This window comes from Panthera tigris, chromosome X (genome assembly GCF_018350195.1).
Source record: "Panthera tigris isolate Pti1 chromosome X, P.tigris_Pti1_mat1.1, whole genome shotgun sequence".
Lineage (NCBI taxonomy): Eukaryota > Metazoa > Chordata > Mammalia > Carnivora > Felidae > Panthera > Panthera tigris.
In genome coordinates this window covers 43188767-43209734 of record NC_056677.1, presented here as the reverse complement: position 1 = coordinate 43209734, position 20968 = coordinate 43188767, and the positions used below count along the sequence as shown (strand labels likewise).

Below are 20968 nucleotides of genomic sequence, written 5' to 3'. Positions count from 1 at the left end.
CCTTGGATAAATGCCTAGTAGTGCAATTGCTGGGTCGTAGGGTAGTTCTATTTTTAGTTTTTTGAGGACCTCCATACTGTTTTCCAGAGTGGCTGCACCAGCTTGCATTCCCACCAACAATGCAAAAGAGATCCTCTTTCTCCGCATCCTCGCCAACATCTATTGTTTCCTGAGTTGTTAATGTTAGCCATTCTGACAGGTGGAAGGTGGTATCTCATTGTGGTTTTGATTTGTGTTTGCCTGATGATGAGTGATATTGAGCATTTTTTCATGTGTCAGTTGGCCATCTGGATGTCTTCTTTGGAGAAGTGTCTATTCATGTCTTTTGCCCATTTCTTCACTGGATTCTTTGTTTTCTGGGTGTTGAATTGGATAAGTTCTCTATAGATTTTGGATACTAACCCTTTATCTGATATGTCATTTGCAAATATCTTCTCCCATTCTGTCGGTTGCCTTTTAGTTTTGCTGATTGTTTCCTTCGCTGTGCAGAAGCTTTTCCTTTTGATGAGGTCCCAGTAGTTCATTTTTGCTTTTGTTTCCCTTGCCTCCGGAGATGTGTTGAGTAAGAAGTTGCTGCAGGCAAGATCAAAGAGGTTTTTGCCTACTTTCTCCTCGAGGATTTTGATGGCTTCCTGTCTTACATTGAGGTCTTTCATCCACTTTGAGTTTATTTTTGGGTATGGTGAAAGAAAGTGGTTTAGGTTCATTCTTCTGCATGTCGCTGTCCAGTTTTCCCAGCACCATTTGCTGAAGAGACTGTCTTTATTCCATTGGATATTCTTTCCTGCTTTGTCAAAGATTAGTTGACCATATGTTTGTGGGTCCATTTCTGGGTTCTCTATTCTGTTCCATTGACCTGAATGTCTGTTCTTGTGCCAGTATCATACTGTCTTGATGATTACAGCTTTGTGGTATAGCTTGACATCTGGGATGGTGATGTTTCCTGCTTTGGTTTTCTTTTTCAAGATCACTTTGGGTATTCAGGGTCCTTTCTTGTTCCATAAAAATTTTAGGATTACTTGTTCTAGCTCTGTGAAGACGGCTGGTGTTATTTTGATAGGGATTACATTGAATATGTAGATTGCTTTGGGTAGTATCAACATTTTATCAATATTTGTTCTTTCTATCCAGGAGCATGGGATCTTTTTCCATTTTTTTGTGTCTTCTTCAATTTCTTTCATAAGCTTTCTATAGTTTTCAGTGTATAGATTTTTCACCTCTCTGGTTAGATTTATTCCTAGGTATTTTATGGGTTTTGGTGCAACTGTAAATGGGATCAATCCCTTGATTTCTCTGTCACTTCATTGTTGGTGTATATGAATGCAACTGATTTCTGTGTGTTGATTTTATATCCTGCCACTTTGCTGAATTCATGAATCAATTCTAGCAGTTTTTTGGTAGAATCTTTTGGGTTTTCCATATAGAGTATCATGTCATCTGCAAAGAGTGAAAGTTTGACCTCCTTCTGCCTGATTTGGAGGCCTTTTATTTCTTTGTGTTGTCTGATCGCAGAGGCTAAAACTTCCAATACTATGTTGATTAACAGTGGCAAGAGTGGACATCCCTGTCTCATTCCTGACCTTAGGGGGAAAGTTTTCAGTTTTTCCCCATTGAGGATGATATTAGCATTGGGTCATACATATATGGCTTTTATGATCTCGAGGTATGCTCCTTCTATCCCTACTTTCTTGAAGGTTTTTGTTGAGAAAGGATGCTGTATTTTGCCAAATGCTTTCTCTGCATCTATTGAGAGGATCATATGATTCTTGTCCTTTCTTTTATTGATGTGATGAATCACATTAATTGTTTTCCGGATACTGAACCAGCCCTGCATCCCAGGTATAAATCCCACTTGGTCGTGGTGAATAATTTTTTTAATGTATTGTTGGAGCCAGTTGGCTAATATCTTGTTGAGGATTTTTGCATTCATGTTTGTCAGGGAAATTGGTCTATAGTTCTCCTTTTTAGTGGGGTCTCTGTCTGGTTTTGGAATCAAGGTAATGCTGGCTTCATAGAATGAGTTTGGAAGTTTTCTTTCCATTTCTATTTTTTAGAACACCTTCAAGAAAATAGGTGTTAACTCTTCCTTAAATGTTTGGTAGAATTCCCCTGGAAAGCCATCTGGCCCTGGACTTTTGTATTTTGGCAGATTTTTTATTATGAATTCGATTTCCTTACTGGTTATGGGACTGTTCCCATAGAAATTTTCTATTTCTTCCCGTTTCAGTTTTGGTAGTGTATATGTTTCTAGGAATTTGTCCATTTCTTCCAGATTGCCCATTTTATTGGCATATAATTGCTCATAATATTCTCTTATTATTGTTTTTATTTATGCTGTGTTGGTTGTGATCTCTACTCTTTCATTCTTGATTTTATTTATTTGGGTCCTTTCCTTTTTCTTTTTGATCAAAGTGGCTAGTGGTTTATCAATTTTATTAATTCTTTCAAAGAACCAGCTTCTGGTTTCATTGATCTGTTCTACTGTTTTTTTTTGGTTTCGATAGCATTAATTTCTGCTCTAATCTTTATTATTTCCTGTCTTCTGCTGGTTTTGGGTTTTATTTGCTGTTCTTTTTCCAGCTCCTTAAGGCGTAAGGTTAGGTTGTGTATCTGAGATCTTTCTTCCTTCTTTAGGAAGGCCTGGATTGCTATATACTTTCCTCTTATGACCGCCTTTGCTGCCTCCCAGAGGTTTTGGGTTGTGGTGTTATCATTTTCATTGACTTCCATATACTTTTTAATTTCCTCTTTAACTTCTTGGTTAGCCCACTCATTCATTCTTAGTATGTTAGTCTCCAAGTATTTGTTACCTTTCCAAATTTTTTCTTGTGGTTGATTTTGAGTTTCATAGCATTGTGGTCTGAAAATATGCACGGTATGATCTCGATCTTTTTGTACTTAGGGATGATTTGTGTTCCAGTATATGGTCTATTCTGGAGAACATTCTATGTGCACTGGAGAAGAATGTACATTCTGGTGCTTTAGGATGAAATGTTCTGAATCTATCTGTTAAGTCCAGCTGGTCCAGCATGTCATTCAAAGCCATTGTTTCCTTGTTGATTTTTTGATTAGATGATCTGTCCATTGTTGTGAGTGGGGTGTTGAAGTCTCCTACTATTATGGTATTACTATCAATGAGTTTCTTTATGTTTGTGATTAACTGATTTATATATTTGGGTGCTATCACATTTGGCATATAAATGTTTACAATTGTTAGGTCTTCTTGGTGGATAGACCCCTTGATTATGATATAATGCCCTTCTGCATCTCGTTACATTCTTTATTTTAAAGTCTATATTGTCTAAGTATGGCTACTACGGCTTTCTTTTGTTGACCATTAGCATGATAGATGGTTCTCCATCCCCTTATTTTCAATCTGAATGTGTCTTTAGGTCTAAAGTGGGTCTCTTGTAAACAGCATATAGATGGATCTTGTTTTCTCATCCATTCTGTTACCCTATGTCTTTTGATTGGAGCATTGAGTCCATTGATGTTTAGAGTGAGTACTGAAAGATATGAATTTATTGCCATTATGATGCTTGTAGAGTTGGAGTTTCTGGTGGTGTTCTCTGGTCCTTTCTAATCTTTGTTGCTTTTGACATTTATTTATTATTTATTTCTATATACAAATATATTTTTTTTTCATCTTTTCTCCCCTCAGAGAGTCCCTGTTAAAATTTCTTGCAGGGCTGGTTTAGTGGTCACAAACTCCTTTAATTTTTGTTTGTCTGGGAAACTTTTTATCTCTCCTTCTATGTTGAATGACAGCCTTGCTGGATAAAGAATTCTTGGCTGCATATTTTTCTGATTCAGCACACTGAATATATCCTGCCACTCCTTTCTGACCTGCCAAGTTTCTGTAGATAGGTCTGCTGCAAACTTGATCTATCTTCCCTTGTAGGTTAGGGACTTTTTTTCCTTTGGCTTTCATGATTCTCTCCTTGCCTGAGTATTTTGTGAATTTGACTATGATATGCCTTGTTAATTGTCAGTTTTTATTGAATCTAATGGGGGTCCTCTGTGCTTCCTGGATTTTGATGTCTCTGTCTTTCCCCAAGTTAGGAAAGTTTTCCACTATGATTTGCTCACATAACCCTTCTACCCCTATTTCTCTCTCTTCCTCTTCTGAGACCCCTATGATTCTGATGTTGTTCCTTTTTAATGAGTCACCAATTTCTCTAATTCTTAAATCGTGCTCTTTTACCTTAATCTCCCTTTTTTTCTGCTTCATTATTGTCTATAAGTTTGTCCTCTATATCACTGATTGTTCTGCCTCGTCCATCCTTGCCGCTGCTGCATCCATCCATGATTGCAGCTCAGTTATAGCATTTTTAATTTCATTCTGGCTATTTTTTACTTCTTTTATCTCTGCAGAAAGGGATTCTAATATATTTTTGACTCCAGATAGTATTCTTATTATCATGATTCTAAATTCTGGTTCAGACATCTTGCTTGTATCTGTATTGGCTAAATCCCTGTTGTTTTTTCCTGCTCTTTCTTTTGGGGTGAATTCCTTGGTTTTGTCATTTTGAAGGAGAAAAGGAATTCATGAGGTAGAAAAATTAAACTTAAAAAATAAAATTAAAGAAATTTTAAAATTAAAAACACACACACACACAAATTGAATAAATGATGCTAGATTCTAGGTGTGTTTTGTCTGGGTGTTGAAAGTGGTTTGACAGGTTAGAGAAAAAAAGGGGGGAAGAAAAAAAGGAAATCGTTTGAGAATTTGAAAAAATGAATACACTGAAGTAAACTAAAATGAGATGATGGGAATAAAATAGAATTCGAAAAAAAGATACACAAAAGTAAAGAATAAAGTAGAGGGGCGCCTGGGTGGCTCAGTCGGTTAAGCGTCCGACTTCAGCTCAGGTCACGATCTCACGGTCCGTGAGTTCGAGCCCCGTGTCGGGCTCTGGGCTGATGGCTCAGAGCCTGGAGCCTGCTTCCGATTCTGTGTCTCCCTCTCTCTCTGCCCCTCCCCCGTTCATGCTCTGTCTCTCTCTGTCTCAAAAATAAATAAACGTTAAAAAAAAGAAGAATAAAGTAAAAACAAATTTTAAAAATTAATAAAAATAAAAATAAATATGAATCTTTTCCTGTATTCAGGAAGGAGAGAAATGAAAAAGAAAAAAATATTAAAAAAAAAGAAAAAAAAGGAAATCGTTTGAAAATTTGCAAAAGTGAATACACTGTATTAGACTAAAATAAAATGATAGAAGTAAATAGAATTTGAAAAAATTTACATAAGAAAAATATAGTAAAAAAACAAAAATATTTTTAATAGAAATTGAAAGTAAAAATGAAGTTTTTCTCTTTCTGCATTCAAGATAAAGAAATGAAAAAGAGAAAAAAAAAGAAAAAGAAAGGAAAAAAAGGAAATTGTTTGAAAATTTAAAAAGATGAATACACTGAAGCTGACTAAAATAAAATGATGGAAGTAAAATAGAATTTGAAAAACTTACACAAAAGTAAAAATTATAGTAATAAAAATTAAAGAAAAATATTTTTAATAAAAATAGAAAATAAAAATGTTTTTTCTCTTTCTGTATTCAAGAAAAAGTGTAAAAGAGAAAAAAAAAGAAAGAAAGAAAATTGAATAGATGGACCTGCTAACACATTGAAGTAGGACTGAAATTATTTCGTTTTCCCCTAGAAGTCAGTGTGTGTAGTGCTTTATAGTCCGTAAACTAAGCCGGTGGTGAGACTTGTGTTCTTGAGAGTGAAGTTGGCCCAGTTGGGCGGGGCTCGTGTATCGGCTCTGTTCTCCACTCGATGGAGCTGCTAGCCTACTGGGGTGGATTGTTGCAGCGCTAGTAGGTGCATATGCGCATGTGCAGTGATAATGAGGACACCCAGCTACCCAGTCTGTTCTCCCAGATCAGCAATTGCACACCTGTCCTCTATCTTCAGCTTTTGTCCACTCCCTGCTTTTTCACTCTCTGTGACCAGGCCCCAGGCAGTACCTCTCTCCTGAGTTTTGTCTCAGATGTGGCTGTCTTCCCCGGCCCCTGACTTCTGAAGGACTGCGGCTTTGACCTTTTCTGTCCCTCTGCGGAAGGGTCTCACCGAGCAATGCCCGAATGAGCAATGACCAAATGTTGGCTGCACCCAGGAATGCTTTCTGGACCCTCCTGCTGCCGGTGCCCCAAGACTGCGGCCAGGTGGCAGCCCGCCCTAGAAAATGTCCGCGAGATAATGTAGCAGCAGCGTTTCAGGGATTATGGAAAATCACAACACACACCTGGCACCAGGCTTCACCCTTAACGACCCTGTTCCAGCACCAGCGAATGTGGCCATTTTCCAGGGTCTGCTGGGACCAGGTGGCTTCAACAGTTTCTACTAAATGTCCTTCTAGCAGTGGAACTGCTTTTCCCCGTGTGGCCCAAGAACCTCCCAGACCCCACTCTGCTCCTGGGGATTCACTCTGCCCACCAAAGCACCACCAGGTATTATGCTGTGGAGTTGCAGACTGCGCTCCCCTTGTTTACAGTCTTAATGGAATTTAAACCCTCTCCTTTTTCCTTTCTCCCTTTTTAGTTTAGTCCCTTCAGCTGTTTCCAATTTTCCACTTTGTCTCCAGCTGCTTTTGGGGAGGGGTGCTTTTTCCATATTCTCCCCCCCCACACCAGTCTCCATCCTCCCTCCGCTCGCAAAAGCACCTCCCTTCCTGTGCCTTTTCACTCCCCAAGTTCACTTCTCTGTGCCGCGTACCTGCTGAATTCTGTGGTTCAGGTTGTGCAGATTGTTGTGTTAATCCTCCAGTTTTCTAGGTGTGCAGGATGGTTTAGGGTTGATCTGGTTGTATTTCATGGACGCAAGATGCACAAAAAACTTCCATGCTCTTCTGCCATCTTGGCTCCTCCTATGACATCTCATTTCTGCTATTAAGTCTATTCATGATGGGATTTTTTAATGTTATTTTTAATGTTTATTTAATTTTGAGAGACAGACCACAAACAGGGGAGGGGCAGAGAGAGAGAGAGACACAGAATTAGAGGCAGGCTGCAGGCTCCAGGCCAGCACAGAACGTCACATGGGGCTTGAACACACAAACCATGAGATCATGACCTGAGCCGAAATTGGACGCTTAACTGGCCGAGCCACCCAGGTGCCCCCATGAGGTGTTTTTAAGTTTCAGTTATTGTATTCTTCAATTCTGAAGTTTCCACTTAATTTCCACTTCCTTATATATTCTATTTATTGGATGAAACTTTGTATTTTAACATTTGTTCCAGGAGCATTTGCAATTGTTTTTTAATAGTAGCTGATTTAAAGTCTTTGTCACATAATTGCTATATCCATATCCTCTTGTAATTGATATCTTTTGTCCTTTTCCATACAAGTTCAGACGTTCATGGTTCTTTGTATGCCTGTTAATTCTGGAGTATCTCCTGGATATTTTGAGTATGACATTATAAAACTCTAAGTCTTGCCTAAATTGTATGGAAAACACATTTTTGTTTTAACAATTTGACTACGTTCAGGCCATATGCTTCCACCAGCCTTCTGTGGGCTGATGGTCCAATGTCAATTCAGTTTTCAATTGCAGTGTTCTTCAGATCTGTCTAGTGTGCATCAGTCTGGAACCTAGATGGATGTCCATTAACTCAGTTCTCAAATTCTTTGGTATGCTAATTAGGACCTAATCAACACATACACAGGTTAGTGGTGCATAGCCAGAAGCACATAAAAAAAAAACTTTGAGGTCACTTTCCTGAGTTCCAATCTCTCCATGTTCTCCCCAATACTATCTAATTCCTGGGACTTCCTTTCAGTCCTGTGGTTGGAAATTGTTCATTTCTGCAATTGCGTCACCTCTGAAGACAAACAGTGGAAGGACAGAGATATAAAAAAGCAACAGTGTGTGTGGCTCTATTCACTGTGGCCACAGATCCATCAAATAAAAATGAAAGGTCCTTTGTCTAAGAGTATTGGTTCTAGAAAGTTCCCATTGCCACTACATAATTGCCTGGGGATCGAGATGTGAGGGAAGAGACAAATAAAGAAAAAAATGGGGAATTTTTGTCCCCCTCACTTTTCTAACCAGAACTAGAGCACTCTCCTGGAGTTCTCCGTGTCTGTACACACTTCCAGGTTTTAAGCTGCATTAAGTTCAGGATGGAGCTTTTGAGAGGGGGGGTAAGAGTAGGAAACTCTCCACTGGTTTGCTGGTTCCTCAAATTTTGGTGTTTTCCAATCTGCCTTAAGCTGTTTACTTTTCAGAATTCTCAAATAGCTGGGCCATGTACTCTGTCCAGGTCTTATGATTGTGTTCAGTGAGAGACAAAGAGTGGCAGGCACTTAATGGTTTTAACCAGAACTGTACTCAAGAAGTGAATTAAAAAAAAAATCATTCTGGTCATTGTATGGAGGGTGAATTTGAAGGGAACAAAATTTAAGATAGGGAGACCAGTTAGGAAAGTCTCGTAAGTAATCCACAGAAAAGACAAGATCTCAAGCCTGGGCGGTGGTAGCAGATATTATGATGAAAATGTCAATTCAAGAAATAGTTGGGAGGTGAAATTGGCAAGACTTAATGAGCTCATCCTTTTATAAGGGCATAATCAAAATATGTAAGCAAGAAATTCAAAGTGATCAGGACTGATGGATCCATTAAAAAAATACTTAGGAATGGGGCACCTGGGTGGCTCAGTCAGTTGAGCATCCGACTTCAGCTCAGGTCAAGATCTCACAGTCTGTTAGTTCGAGCCTCACGTCAGGCTCTGTGCTGACAGCTCAGAGCCTGGATTCTGCTTTGGATTCTGTATCTCCTTCTCTCTCTACCCCTCCCCTGCTCGCACTCTATCTCTGTCTCTCAAAAATAAAGATTTTTTAAAAATTTAAAAAATACTTAGGAACAAATAGAATAGAAATAAAAAAACTTATACTTTGATAACTATAAAACATTGTTGAAAAGAATTAAAGTCCTAAATAAAAGACATACCATGTTGTAATGCAATCCCTAACAGTTGGGTTGTTGTGGTTTTGTTTTTCATAATGCAAGTGCCTGACTTAAACACACTGCTAGTCCCACCCCCTCACCTCTCAATGGTTGATTTTGATAACTGATCATTTCATCCAATTGTTTTTCTTTTTTTTAATCTTTTTTTGATGTTTATTTATTATTATTGAGACAACAGGAGAGACAGAGCATGAGCATGGGAGGGGCAGAGAGAGGAGGAGACACATAATCTGAAGCAGGCTCCAGGCTGTGAGCTGTCAGCATAGAGCCCAACGTGGGGCTCAAACTCACAAACTGCAAGATCATGACCTAAGCCAAAGTTGGATGCTTAACCGACTGAGCCACCAAGGCACCCCAGCAAAATGTTTTTCTCTTTCCATAATTTAAATTCTTGCTCTTAGGTTTTAAATTCACCAATAAAGAATGAGCTCACAATACCCTAGGTCCCCACCCTGACCCCATCAACCTAAATAGAAGCAGAACCCTAGTCCTGTGCACACAAGTGCTCTCCCTTTGCCTCTCCCTCTTCCCCCAGCATCCCTAGACCTTGCTGTGTGACTCTACATGTGCTGTGTAATTTCCAAGTAATAAACCTTGTCTCTTTTGGAGTTTCTTGATGGTTACTGCTAAGGGTGTATTGTAATCATAATAAGAACCACAAGGATCAGAGCAGGTCCAAACACAACACTGGTTATCAAAAGGCTGAGACTGACACAAAATACACATTCATAGATTAGAAGATGTAATATGGATAAGATGGAAATACTCACTAAATTGGCCCACAAATTCAATGCAATCTTTATCAAAATCCCAGCTTTCTTTTCAGAAATTGACAAACTGATGCTAAAATTCATTTAGAAATGCATAGCCAAAACAATACTGAAAAAGAGGAGCAAAGTGTGAGAACTCACAATTTCCCAATCCCAAAACTTATTAGAAAGCTACAATAATCAAGATGGTATGGTACTGGTATAAGGATAAACATATAGGCAAACAGGATAGAATCAAGAGCCCAGAAAAAAGTGGAGAAAATATTAGTCTTTTAAAGAAATGGTGCTAGAACAACTGAATATCTACATGTAAGAAAATGAAGTTGGCTACCTACATTACAACATATAGAAAAATTAATTCAAAATAGATTTAAGAATTAAATGTAAGAGTAAAACTGTAAAACTCCTAGAAGAAAACATGGGGATAAATCTTCATGGTCTTGGACTAGGCAATGGTTTCTGAGATGTGACACAAAAGCGAAAATATCAAAAAAAAAATGGATAAATTTGACCACCAAAATAAAAAACTTTTACGTTTCATTTTTTAAATTTTTTAATGTTCATTTTTTTGAGAGAGACAGAGTACGAGCCAGGGGAGGGACAGAGAGACAGGGAGACGGATTCTGAAGCAGGCTCTAGGGCCTGAGCTCTCAGCACAGAGCCCGACTCAGGGCTCAAACTCACGAGCTGTGAGATCATGACCTGAGCCAAAGTCAGACGCTTAACTGACTGAGCCACCCAGGTGCCCCAAAAACTTTTACGTTTCAAATAGAACTCTCAAGACTGTCTTGATAATGACAATATCAAGACAATATCAATTGTGAAAAGACAATCCACACAATCAGAGAAAATATTTGCAAATCATCTATATGATCCAGAATATATAAAGAATTCTTACCACTCAGTAATAGACAAATAACCCAAGTAAAGATCAGTGAAGAATTTGAATAGACATCTCTCCAAAGAGGATAAACAAATGGCAAATAAGCACATGAAAAAAAAAATGCTCAACATCATTAGCTATCAGGGAAATGCAAATCAAAACCATAATCACATACCACTTTACACCCAGTAGGATAGCTATAATTAAAAAGACAACAAGTGTTCAAAAGAATGTAGAGAAATTGAAACCCTCATATACCACTCATGGGGATGTAAAATAGTGCATAATCCAGCAATTCCACTTCTAAATATATTGACAAGAGAAATGAAAACGTACATCCACACAAAAACTTGTTCATGAGTGCTCATAGAATTACTCATAATAGCCAAAAGTGTGGGACAAGATAAAACAAAATGTGGTATATTCATACAATGGAATATCACTCAGCAATACAAAGAAGTGAAATACTAACACCTGCTGCAACACAGATGAACTTTGAAAACATGCTAAGAGAAAAAAGCCAGACACAAAGGGCTACACATTGTATTTAGTTTATATGAAATGTCCAGAATAGGCAAATCAATAGAGACAGAAAAATTAGTGGTTGCTTGGTGCTGGGAGTGGGGGAGTCGGGGGTGGGGGGGACTGGGATTAACTCCAAGTAGGTATGGGTTATTTTTGGGGGGGTGATGAAAGTGTTCCAAAATTAGATTATGGCTATAGATGTACAACTCTGAATATGCTGAAAACTATTGAATTGCATACTTTAAATGGGTGAATTGTGCAGCATGTGAATCGTATCTCAATAAAACTTTTACAAATACCTAAGGTTACAAAGAAAACTAGTTACACAGATGTAGGTTCATCAAAATTAAAAACAAAATTCTTGGGGTGCCTGGGTGGCTCAGTTGGTTGAGCGTCTGACTTTGGCTCAGGTCATGACCTTGCAGTTTGTAAGTTCAAGCCCCACATTGGGCTCTGTGCTGACAGCTCAGAACCTGGAGCTTGCTTTGGATTCTGTGTCTCCTTCTCTCTCTGCCCCTCTCCCACTCACGTGTGAGCGCTCACTTGCTCTCTCTCTCAAAAATAAACATTAAAAAATTTAAAAAGACAAATTCTTGATAAAGAATTAGATGTGCTTCTTTAAAAAAGAACTAAATAACAAGATCCAGGTCTCATAGCTATCTTCATTTTGATGTAATAAGTATAAATTTTGAGACATGTGCAAGGACAACACCACAAATGATTGACGGTTTCATTATCACCTCTAAAGAACAGAGTTGAAAACAGGTGTGGGGCAGGGTGGGGGGTGGAGGGCAGAATAATCAAACCAGTTCATGTTTTCCTCTGATGAAGCTCCAGCATTAAAAAGCAGGTATAAGACACTTCCTTTTAGTGAGGCTGGAATTTGCAAGAGGGATTCCAGCCTAGTGCTTTCAGCATGTTTATGCCAAGTTGGCTATGCAAGCTGAATCACTGCCAAGCTGCTTAGATCTCTAGCTGTGCCCTGTAGTCACCTTGAATACAAGTGGAACAGGGCAGGTGGGAACCCAGTGATGTCTGGTTGCCAGGGAAAAGCAGGTTTAGAGGGGGAATGGAAAACTGACACAAAGAGAAAAGAAAGCACTAAGACATCTAAGGGCTCCAAATGCCCTCCCTCCTGTCCCCAACCACAAAAGGTGATGCGACCAGAATAGCATGGGGCATCTGGGGCTAGAATTGGTGTGGTATTTCCCCCCAAATTTCTCCACTGATTGTCCCCTCTACCAGATTCCTACCCTCAGGACTGATATTCAAACATTTGACAAGTGGTAACAAATGAGCACAGACCAAGACTGGCAAATGCCAGTCATAGTACTAGAATAGGGTCCTAGAGGTCTTCCGCTGTGACACACATTACTTAACTGCAGTCACCAGATTGTGGGGGGGTCCCAGAGGTCTTAGAGGCAGGATTAAGGCAGTGGCTCTTTGTCATCTGGCATGAAGTAGATTCAACTCCTCTGCTAACAACTAAGATAGCTGTACTAATACACATCACCCCAAAGGTAGGATGGATAGGGAGAGAGAGGTGGACCTCCTTAAGGCTTTATAAATTAACGTTGTGCAAACAGTTGATGCTTGCATTCATAGGACATCTCACTGATTGAACAGGTGGAAATTTTCCCTCTTGACAGAAGATAAGGTCCAAAAGAGGTTCTGGTGTGCCACTCCAAGCAGCTTTTCAAATTTAGACTCGAGAAAGCTGCTTAACTATGAAAGTAGGGTTATATTTGGGTTAAAAATCTGTTCCCCACCTTTTCATCATCTAGGAAGAAACAAAGCTAGCAACTTGAGATGGGGACCAAAGATTACTGGCCCACACTCCCAGCTTCCCCAGATCTGAACACTGAGACCTGTGTGTCCAGTAGGGCTCTCTCCCCTTGGACTGGGCGCTAACCCCCCTAGGATCCTCCTTCCACAGACTCATCCTTCAATTCATACCCTAGGTTCAATTCTTCTTCCCATAAAGAGCAAGTCTCCAACAGAGAAGGAAATTGGATAAGCTAGATCCTTTAGGCACAGGGAAAACACATCCCTGGACTATGCATGGAGCTCCTGAGCAGTAAGAGAGGAGGTGAGCCATTTTAATGATAAACATTAATTTTTTATTAAATTTCTAATCAAATACAACAATAATTTCTTTTCCTTCATTAAAAAAACAACTATTTACAACATTACCAATTTGGGAAAAGATAAACAAAAGAGTAAAAAGAAAGAAAAGTGATTAAAAGACAAATTCCAAGACAGAATAAATAACAGCTTACTTAAATGCCTGCCTGGCCCTGGCTGCTGCCAGAGTGCCAGATCCTCAGCCTCAGAATTAGCAGTAGTTCAAAATATCCTCCAGGTTCAATGTGTCCAAGGGGGGGATTTGGGTGACTTCAAAGAAGACCCTGCAAAAGGAAGAGGGGCCTGCTCAGTGTAAAATGGGCCAAAGCAAACAGGGTCCATGGACTAAGTGGGACATAGGGCTCTTGGTTCCCTATCTTGCTTTAACCCTAAACCAAAAAGTAAAGTGAACAGTACTAAATCTTTTTCCTTAAGTGAGGCTAGCCTGCCTCCCAATGGCTAAGCACAAACCCATCCTCACTGGAGCTTGGTACTTACCGGTGAGAATACTTGGAATGCACAGTCTTGAGCCTACTGCAAGGATGCAAAGTCAGCAGGATGTTTAGCTGCTTGACCAAGGGGTGAAGATCAGAGGTCTTGTAGCCACTGCAATACTCCAGGGCAGGAGCCTGGAAGAAGCAACATGAACAGTGACTTTTACCACAGGAAGTAGACCCTTCCTCTCTCTCTACTACACCAAGTCCAAACTTCCTATACATGGTATAGGTAGGGAAGATAGTCAAACATTTCAAAAATGCATACAGTGCAGACACTGACCAACAATTATAGAGTACTTCCTAGAAGACTAGGTTCCAGCTGTGAACTAGTGGTATGGCTATCCATAGTACGTATGTACCATATACCTATACTTACCAGTTGAACATTAGCCCCGTGGTAGGTATTCATGTAAGTCAAAGTCCACTAAAGAATCTAAGGAACATGACTGGCTTTGTAATGTACTTGCTCTCAGGTGAAGAGCGGGTGGCCAGGCAAACCTCAGAATAAATTTAAGGTCCCAAATCAACAGACCACAGGAATTTAAGGCAGCTCCTCTTCCCTGGCTCTAAGAGCTATCATTCCATGCATTTATTTTCTCATTCAATTTTAAGGCTTCCCATTATGTGGCAGAAGTAATATAGCAGAGCATTTGAGAGCAAAGGTTCCAGAGGCAAACTGCTTGGGTTCAAATTCTAGCTCTACCAACAGCAGGAACTTGAGCCAGTTATTAATTTCTTGGCGCCCCAGTTTCCCACCATGCCAAATGGTGATCATTACAGTAATTACATCATAGGATTAAATGAGTTAATATACACAGTGCATACGGAACAGAGTCTAGCACATCGTAAGTGCCTGAGACATGCTAGCTAGGATTAATATTACCAAGTCCTGCATAGGCTGCTGTGAATGCAAAGATAACCCAGGTTCCTGCCCCTAAGGAACCTGTAGTGGGGGAGACAGACATGCATGCAGAGAATTACAGAACATGTGGGAAAGGCTATAATGGAAGTGAGAATGGGACACTGGAGGAGCAGAGCAGCAGGACCCATGAACTTTCTCCAGGAGTCACAGAAAGCTTTGTGGAGGAAGGCACACCTGCAATGGGTGTTGAAAGTCAAGTGGGACCTCCACAGGTAGAGAAAAAAAGGTTTATTCTGTAAGGCAGTGGTTTTCTAAAAAATGTCTTAAATTATTTTCCCTGAACTCCTTTTTTTTCAAACATTTTATCTGGAAGCCCAAATATCTTACCTGCAATTAGGGGTGGGAGCTGACAAACCCACCAGTTTGTATCCCTTTACCTTTTACATGGCCCCTGAGACACTTCTAAAGGAATCCCAGGGCTCTGCTGAATACTGTTTAGAAACAACTGCCACAGGGAAAGGGGAATCATTGGCATGCTGAGCAGGGTAGTAACACATAGGGGTAACACATTATATTGAGTGTGTCAAATAAGATCAATGGCCCCATTGTCACTGCACAGGCTCAGACCCCAATGCTTCATCTTGACTATTATGAAAGCCTACTCACTAGTGTTCCCACTTTTGCACCCTCTCATTTAATTCACTTTCTATACTGCTATACCGGTGCTGTTTCCAAAACACAGAAACAGGAGTAGGTCACTCCTCTGCATAAAAACTTTCCAACGCCTTAGTATAGAGTGGGTCTCAGCTTGGTATCAAAGGTCTCTCACAATCTGATGACACCCTATTATTCTGGTCTCATCTCTCACTATTCCCTATTAATATATCCTCTGCTCTATCTATAGAAAGTGCCTTATTCTACCCTGAAAACATCATACTTTTTTCTTATTGCCTTCACATCTTTTCAATTCTCATTCCCTCTACCAAGAATGTCTTCTCTCACACGTTCCTACGAATCTTTCAAGACCCAACTTAAAAGTACCCTCCTCTGTGAAGCCTTTCTTATCTATAGAAGCAGTATACACAGCACAGAGGACTGTGGAGCCATACTACCTGGATTCAGATCAGGGTTGACATTTAGCCAATACTCACTGGTACAGACATGCCAAGTATTAAAACACTGATATATTTCTGTAGTGGTTAGCAAGCAGTTTGCTTCCCTGAGCCCCTCAACTGTCTCCCTCAGCACCTATCACATTTTCCCAGGATCCAAAGGTCAAAGCCTGGCATAGCATGGGGCATCTGGGGCCACAGTTCCAAAGCTATGGCCACATCACCTCTGATTACACAGTAGGTATACAATGTGAACACTGCTCCTAATCCCCAAAGACTAGCTCTGCCCCTCATTAGCAAAATCTGGGAAGTTATTTCTTATCTGTAAAGTAGGGATAATTGTACTGATTTTGTGAGGATTAAACATTAATAAACAAAGTACTCACATCACTGTGTAAGCACTCAATAAATGCTAGCCATTTTTTTCTTTTTCATCAACATCACTGCCATTTGTTGAATGCTTTCTCTGTCCCAAGAAATTTCAGTATGACTTGTCGAGTTCACACAACTGTTTATAAGATTCTTTCTCAGTACACATAGCTTTTCCCAACAGTAGTAGTTCCAGGATTTCTAGGTTGGAAGAGCTTAGGAGTTTCATTTTGTACTGGGGAAGAAGGCTTTAGGCACCTTCCTCTTCAGAGAAGAGCACCATACTGTACCTCTGAGTCCCCCATTAGACACATGGACAGTTGCTTTCACAACTCTGTTTTCTGGGTCTGTGCCTCTCAAATTCTGTTCGAATAAGCTCCCTCAGGGAAGTGGAGAGCAACCTTGCTGAGGGGACTGCATGGGGCAGGGATAAAATGGGGCTAGGTGAGAAGGGGGCCCATCCTACCCTCTGCTGCAACCAGAATAACTTCAAACGAGTCTGTTTTGTGATATTGGGCTTTCTTTGGAACAAGGGGTACTGTGACTAAGAAAATAAAATAAAAATTTAAAACCATTGCTGTAAAAGCCCTTTAGGCAGCAAGCTCCTAACACATTGAGATGTCAAAGAATTTATAACCATGGGTATGCAGCGGTTTTGTCACTGAGTTTCCCATGACCCTAATTTACACCTTCCTCCTGAATGGACCCTGTGTTTTTTTTTTCTTTTTAATTGAAGTACAGGCAACATACAATACTACATTAGTTTCAGGTGTATAACATAGTGATTCAACATTTACATATATTATGAAATGTTCACCAGGATAAGTGTAGCTACCATCTGCCCCCATACAACATTATTACAATATTACTGACAATATTCCCTATGCTGTACTATACATCCTATGACTTATTTATTTTGTAACTGGAAATTTGTACCTTTTAATACCCCTCACCTATTTCATCCATCCCCTCACCCCTCTCCCCTCACCAGTTTGTTCTCCATATTTATGAATGTTTGTTTCATTTTTTTTAGATCCCACATATAAGTGAAATAATACAGTATTTGTCTTTCTCTTAATTCACTTAGTATAATATCCTCTAGGTGTATCCATGTTGTCACAAATGGGAAGATTTTATTCTTTTTTACAGCTAAGTAACATTCCAGTGTGTGTGTGTGTGTTTGTGTGTGTACACACCACATCTTCTTTATTCATTCATCCATCAAAGGGCACTTAGGTTGCTGACTCTGTGCTTTTAAATCTCAACCCCTTGCCCGCAGCAAGTGTTTGTTTACCCAATGTCCGAGCTTCTTCATGTAGAGGGCCAGGAGGAAGGAGCCAGCAGCTAGCTTGGAAGCCCTCTCCTGGATATAGTCGTATTCCTGCAGAGTCAACTCACAGATGAAGCGGGACAAAGTCAGCGTCTTCATGCTGGCATGGAGGCACTAAAGGCAGCAAGAACACTGGCTCAGCAACCAATTCAGAAAACCAGCACCAAGCAGAAGACCCCCTGTACCCATTCTCTCTAGTTATCCGAACTCAGGTCTAAATGGCTCTCTGCCTGAACAAGTTACCTCTCCTGCTACCATGACTTATATGAAGGACGCTACCTCCCAAAGTACAGAATCTTTAGTAGGGGTGGGATTCTGAAAGTGGCAATGGGATTTGCTCCCTTTAGGGTTTTTAGCCAATTTATCAATTTATCCAACTGTAACTCTGCACCTGGCTCCACCCTAGAAATATTCCATGCCTCAAAAGAACTTCTCTTTTCTTGTTTGACTCTTTTTAAAAATATATATAACCAATAACACACAGACAAAAGTACACACATGTACTTGTATAATACAATAAATAATTACAAAGTGGCCTCCCCTGTAACTAATACTCAGATGAAGAGAGCTTTACCAGCATCTCCCCCAAATATCCCACATATTCCTTCCTGATCAAGGAATCTTCTTCCCCTCCCCTACGCTGCCTTTACCTAAACTTAAGGGCACGCCACGAAAATCTGCAATTTTGTTACCCCCAAACTTCATAAAGATTGCCAATCTAGGAGGACAGATTGAAGAAGAAATTCCCTAGCACCCCCCCACCACCACAGCCCCTTTCCCTTTTCCTGCCACTCAGGCGGCCACTCTGGGTATGGAAAAGACTAACCCAGTAGTGGGGAGAATGCAGATGTGCCCCCTCCCTCTTACCCTAGCATATCTTCGCAGAAAATGATAGGCAATGGGAATGTTGATATCAAATTTGAGGGTCTGCAGGATGCTGATTTCCATGGTGAGCATCTCATCTCGCTGATAAATATCATCACAGATGTACAGGAAGTCATCCACACAAGGTGGGCAAGATTCCTATGGGTGGAGAGGAGAGACAGTCATAACCAGGCAAAGACAGCTCACTCCTCTCTGCTTTGAGGTAAAAGGCAGTGGGGGAGAGAAGTGAAGGAGAGGAGGCAATAACATGTCCCAGCATAAACCTTCAGGGTAGCTCTGAGAGCAAACTTCTGTTGACTTCAGTAGCCCATCTGAAAAACAAAATCAGAGACATAGGAGAAGTCTGCCCCCAAACTGTACTACTGGAGAGAGAACAGGGCCTCTTGGGGTATATTCTTACTGTTAGAAGTGGTATAATATGACACAGGAACTGGGAGCAATGATCTCTCTATTAATGAGTGAAAACCTGGAATGGAAATCTAAGACTTGCTCTGGGGGAAGGGAGGGAAGGGAGGAAAGGAGACCATGGAAAGTGGAGCTAGAGAGAGAAAATAAGCCCATACTTTGTTTCCTAGTCTAAGAAATTAACATGGCTATTTGGGAGGGGCACTACTAGGGTAGTAGGCAGTGAGAGGCAGGCAGCCACAGAGAGAGCCTAAACAGAGACTGAGGAAGGACTGCAGGGGGTGAGAGGATGTGCTTGGGGGCTAGACTGGGAAGATCCAGACCAGGCCAAGGGTGAGAAGAACCTAGATCCAGGAGCACCTTAACATGTTCTGCCCTCTGCACGTTGAAACTTGGTTGTGGGGAGAAGACTAGGAGGCAGGAAGACCCCCTGAATCTTTTATGCAGCTACACCTAACTGCCCACCCCAGTGTTCTTCCCACATCTTTCTCTATTTTTAGATCTCAGACTAGACCAAGCCTCTAGTCTGCAGACAAGGAAATTGAGGCACAGAAAGAGTATGCAAATAGCTCAAGTTAACACAGCACCTAGCACCAACACCAGGGCAAGAAACTCTCCCTTTCTTTGCTCTACTCACCAGTGGTTCCTTCCTTTCTTCTCTTCTCATACCATTTCCACACCTCCCCTTGCAAAAGTCTTTCTGTATTTCCCTACCCCCCACAGGAGGGGAACACACCCCTTCTCCAAAAACATAGTGGGGCCCTCCGTCCTGATAACCAGAAGAGGAGTGCTCCTGGTTCCAAGATTTGCTAAGTAGTGCCTCTTTGCACTCTGCTCCTCCTTCTGCTGTTGGCCAGTGACTCCCAACTTCTTTTTAACCCCCTTGGGGCTGAGGCATGGAGCACTTGCTAAGCCATAAAGATGGCCCTAGGTAGGGGAAGGAAGGAGGAGGGTGAGGAGGGAAGGAGAGAGGGAAGGAGAGCAAAGAATGAACCAGGGAGTGAGTGAACAGGGAAGGAAATAAGCCACACAGGGAAGCAATAAACGAGAAAGAAAGAGACACAGTGAGGGAGGAAAAAAGGAGAGAGGGAGAAGGGAAAGGAGGCTAGGGATAAAGGAAGGGATGGAGGGAGGAAGTGAGTCAGAGAAGGTGGGAAGGAAGGAGAGACCTAGAGAGGGAGGGAAAGAGGATGAAGGGAGCATGGGTGGGAGGAAGTGAACATGTTAGAGGGAGCTATCAAGAGGTAGAGCTTAGAGGGAGCAGACAGTGAGGGGGAACAAGAGAACCAGGGAGCAAGTGAGTAGGGAAGGAAGTGAACCAGAGAGGGAAGTAGGAAAAGAGTAAGGGAGGGCAGGAGAAAAGAGCGGAGAAGCAAGGGAAGAAGATGGGAGGAGGATGGGAAATAGCTAGAATTAGAGACAGTCATGGTGCCAGAGTACCAGGGAGCAAGGGTGGGAGATAGGGTGGGAAGGAGCCCTCAAGGAAGGGAGAGAAGGCATTTACAGAAAAGGGAGGAAGGGAGGATGGGAGGGGGAAGCAAAAGAGGAGGAGGGAGGAAGCCTGAAAGGAATGAGGTGGGGACTAAGGAGAAATGGGACAGGGGAAGAGAGCAAGGGAAGGGAAAAGAAAAGGAGGGAAGAAGTAAGGGAGGGTGGGAAGAAGATTGAGTGGAACAGAGTAAGGGGTTATGGCAGAAAGAGAGACACAGAAGGAGGGATGGATGGAATTAGGTTGGGAGGAGGGGAGAGAGGGAACTAGGGAAGGAGAGAAACAGTGATAGAAGAAGTGATGCAGGAAGGAAACCCAGTTTGGAGTGGATGAGTGCATAAGGCAGGGATGGAGGAATGAGGGAGGGATAGACAGAAGGCTGGAAAAAGGAAGGGAGCTAGAGAGCAAGGGCAGAAGTGAAGCAAGGAGGGAAGTGAAGCAAGAGCTGTAAGAAAGGGAAGGAGAGAGGAAGCAAGGAGCAAAAAAGGGAGGACTGAAATGAGGGAGGGAGGTCCGTGATCACGGTAGGGAGTGAAGGAGTGAAGGAGGGAGGGAAGCATGAAGCAAGTTAGGGATAAAGTTGGAGAGGGAGTGAGCGAGGGATCACAAAAACAAACCTACAGCTCTAAAGCTCTTTGAATGCAGTAAAAGTCGCTATCTCTCTGCTTCTAAACCCAAGGTTTCACACAACTAGCCTATCTATAGAAAAATAAGTTGAACAAGATCATTTAGCATCTAAAGAAGAGGAAAGA

General features: G+C 41.2%; 1 protein-coding gene across 1 annotated transcript in view; it reads right to left on the bottom strand.

Annotated features, from left to right (window-relative positions):
- Nucleotides 1-6833: 6833 nt before the first annotated feature.
- The window catches only part of CCNB3 (cyclin B3), a 66554-nt gene continuing 52419 nt past the window's right edge, over nucleotides 6834-20968 (bottom strand). Inside the window, exons 9-13 of the mRNA XM_042975019.1 lie at nucleotides 18305-18460; nucleotides 17402-17551; nucleotides 13766-13896; nucleotides 13423-13551; nucleotides 6834-6893 (exon numbers count right to left, since the gene is read on the bottom strand). Of these exons, the coding sequence (XP_042830953.1) occupies nucleotides 13479-13551; nucleotides 13766-13896; nucleotides 17402-17551; nucleotides 18305-18460 (510 nt within the window). The 3' untranslated portion in view covers nucleotides 6834-6893; nucleotides 13423-13478. The remainder of the gene's footprint in view (nucleotides 6894-13422; nucleotides 13552-13765; nucleotides 13897-17401; nucleotides 17552-18304; nucleotides 18461-20968) is intronic.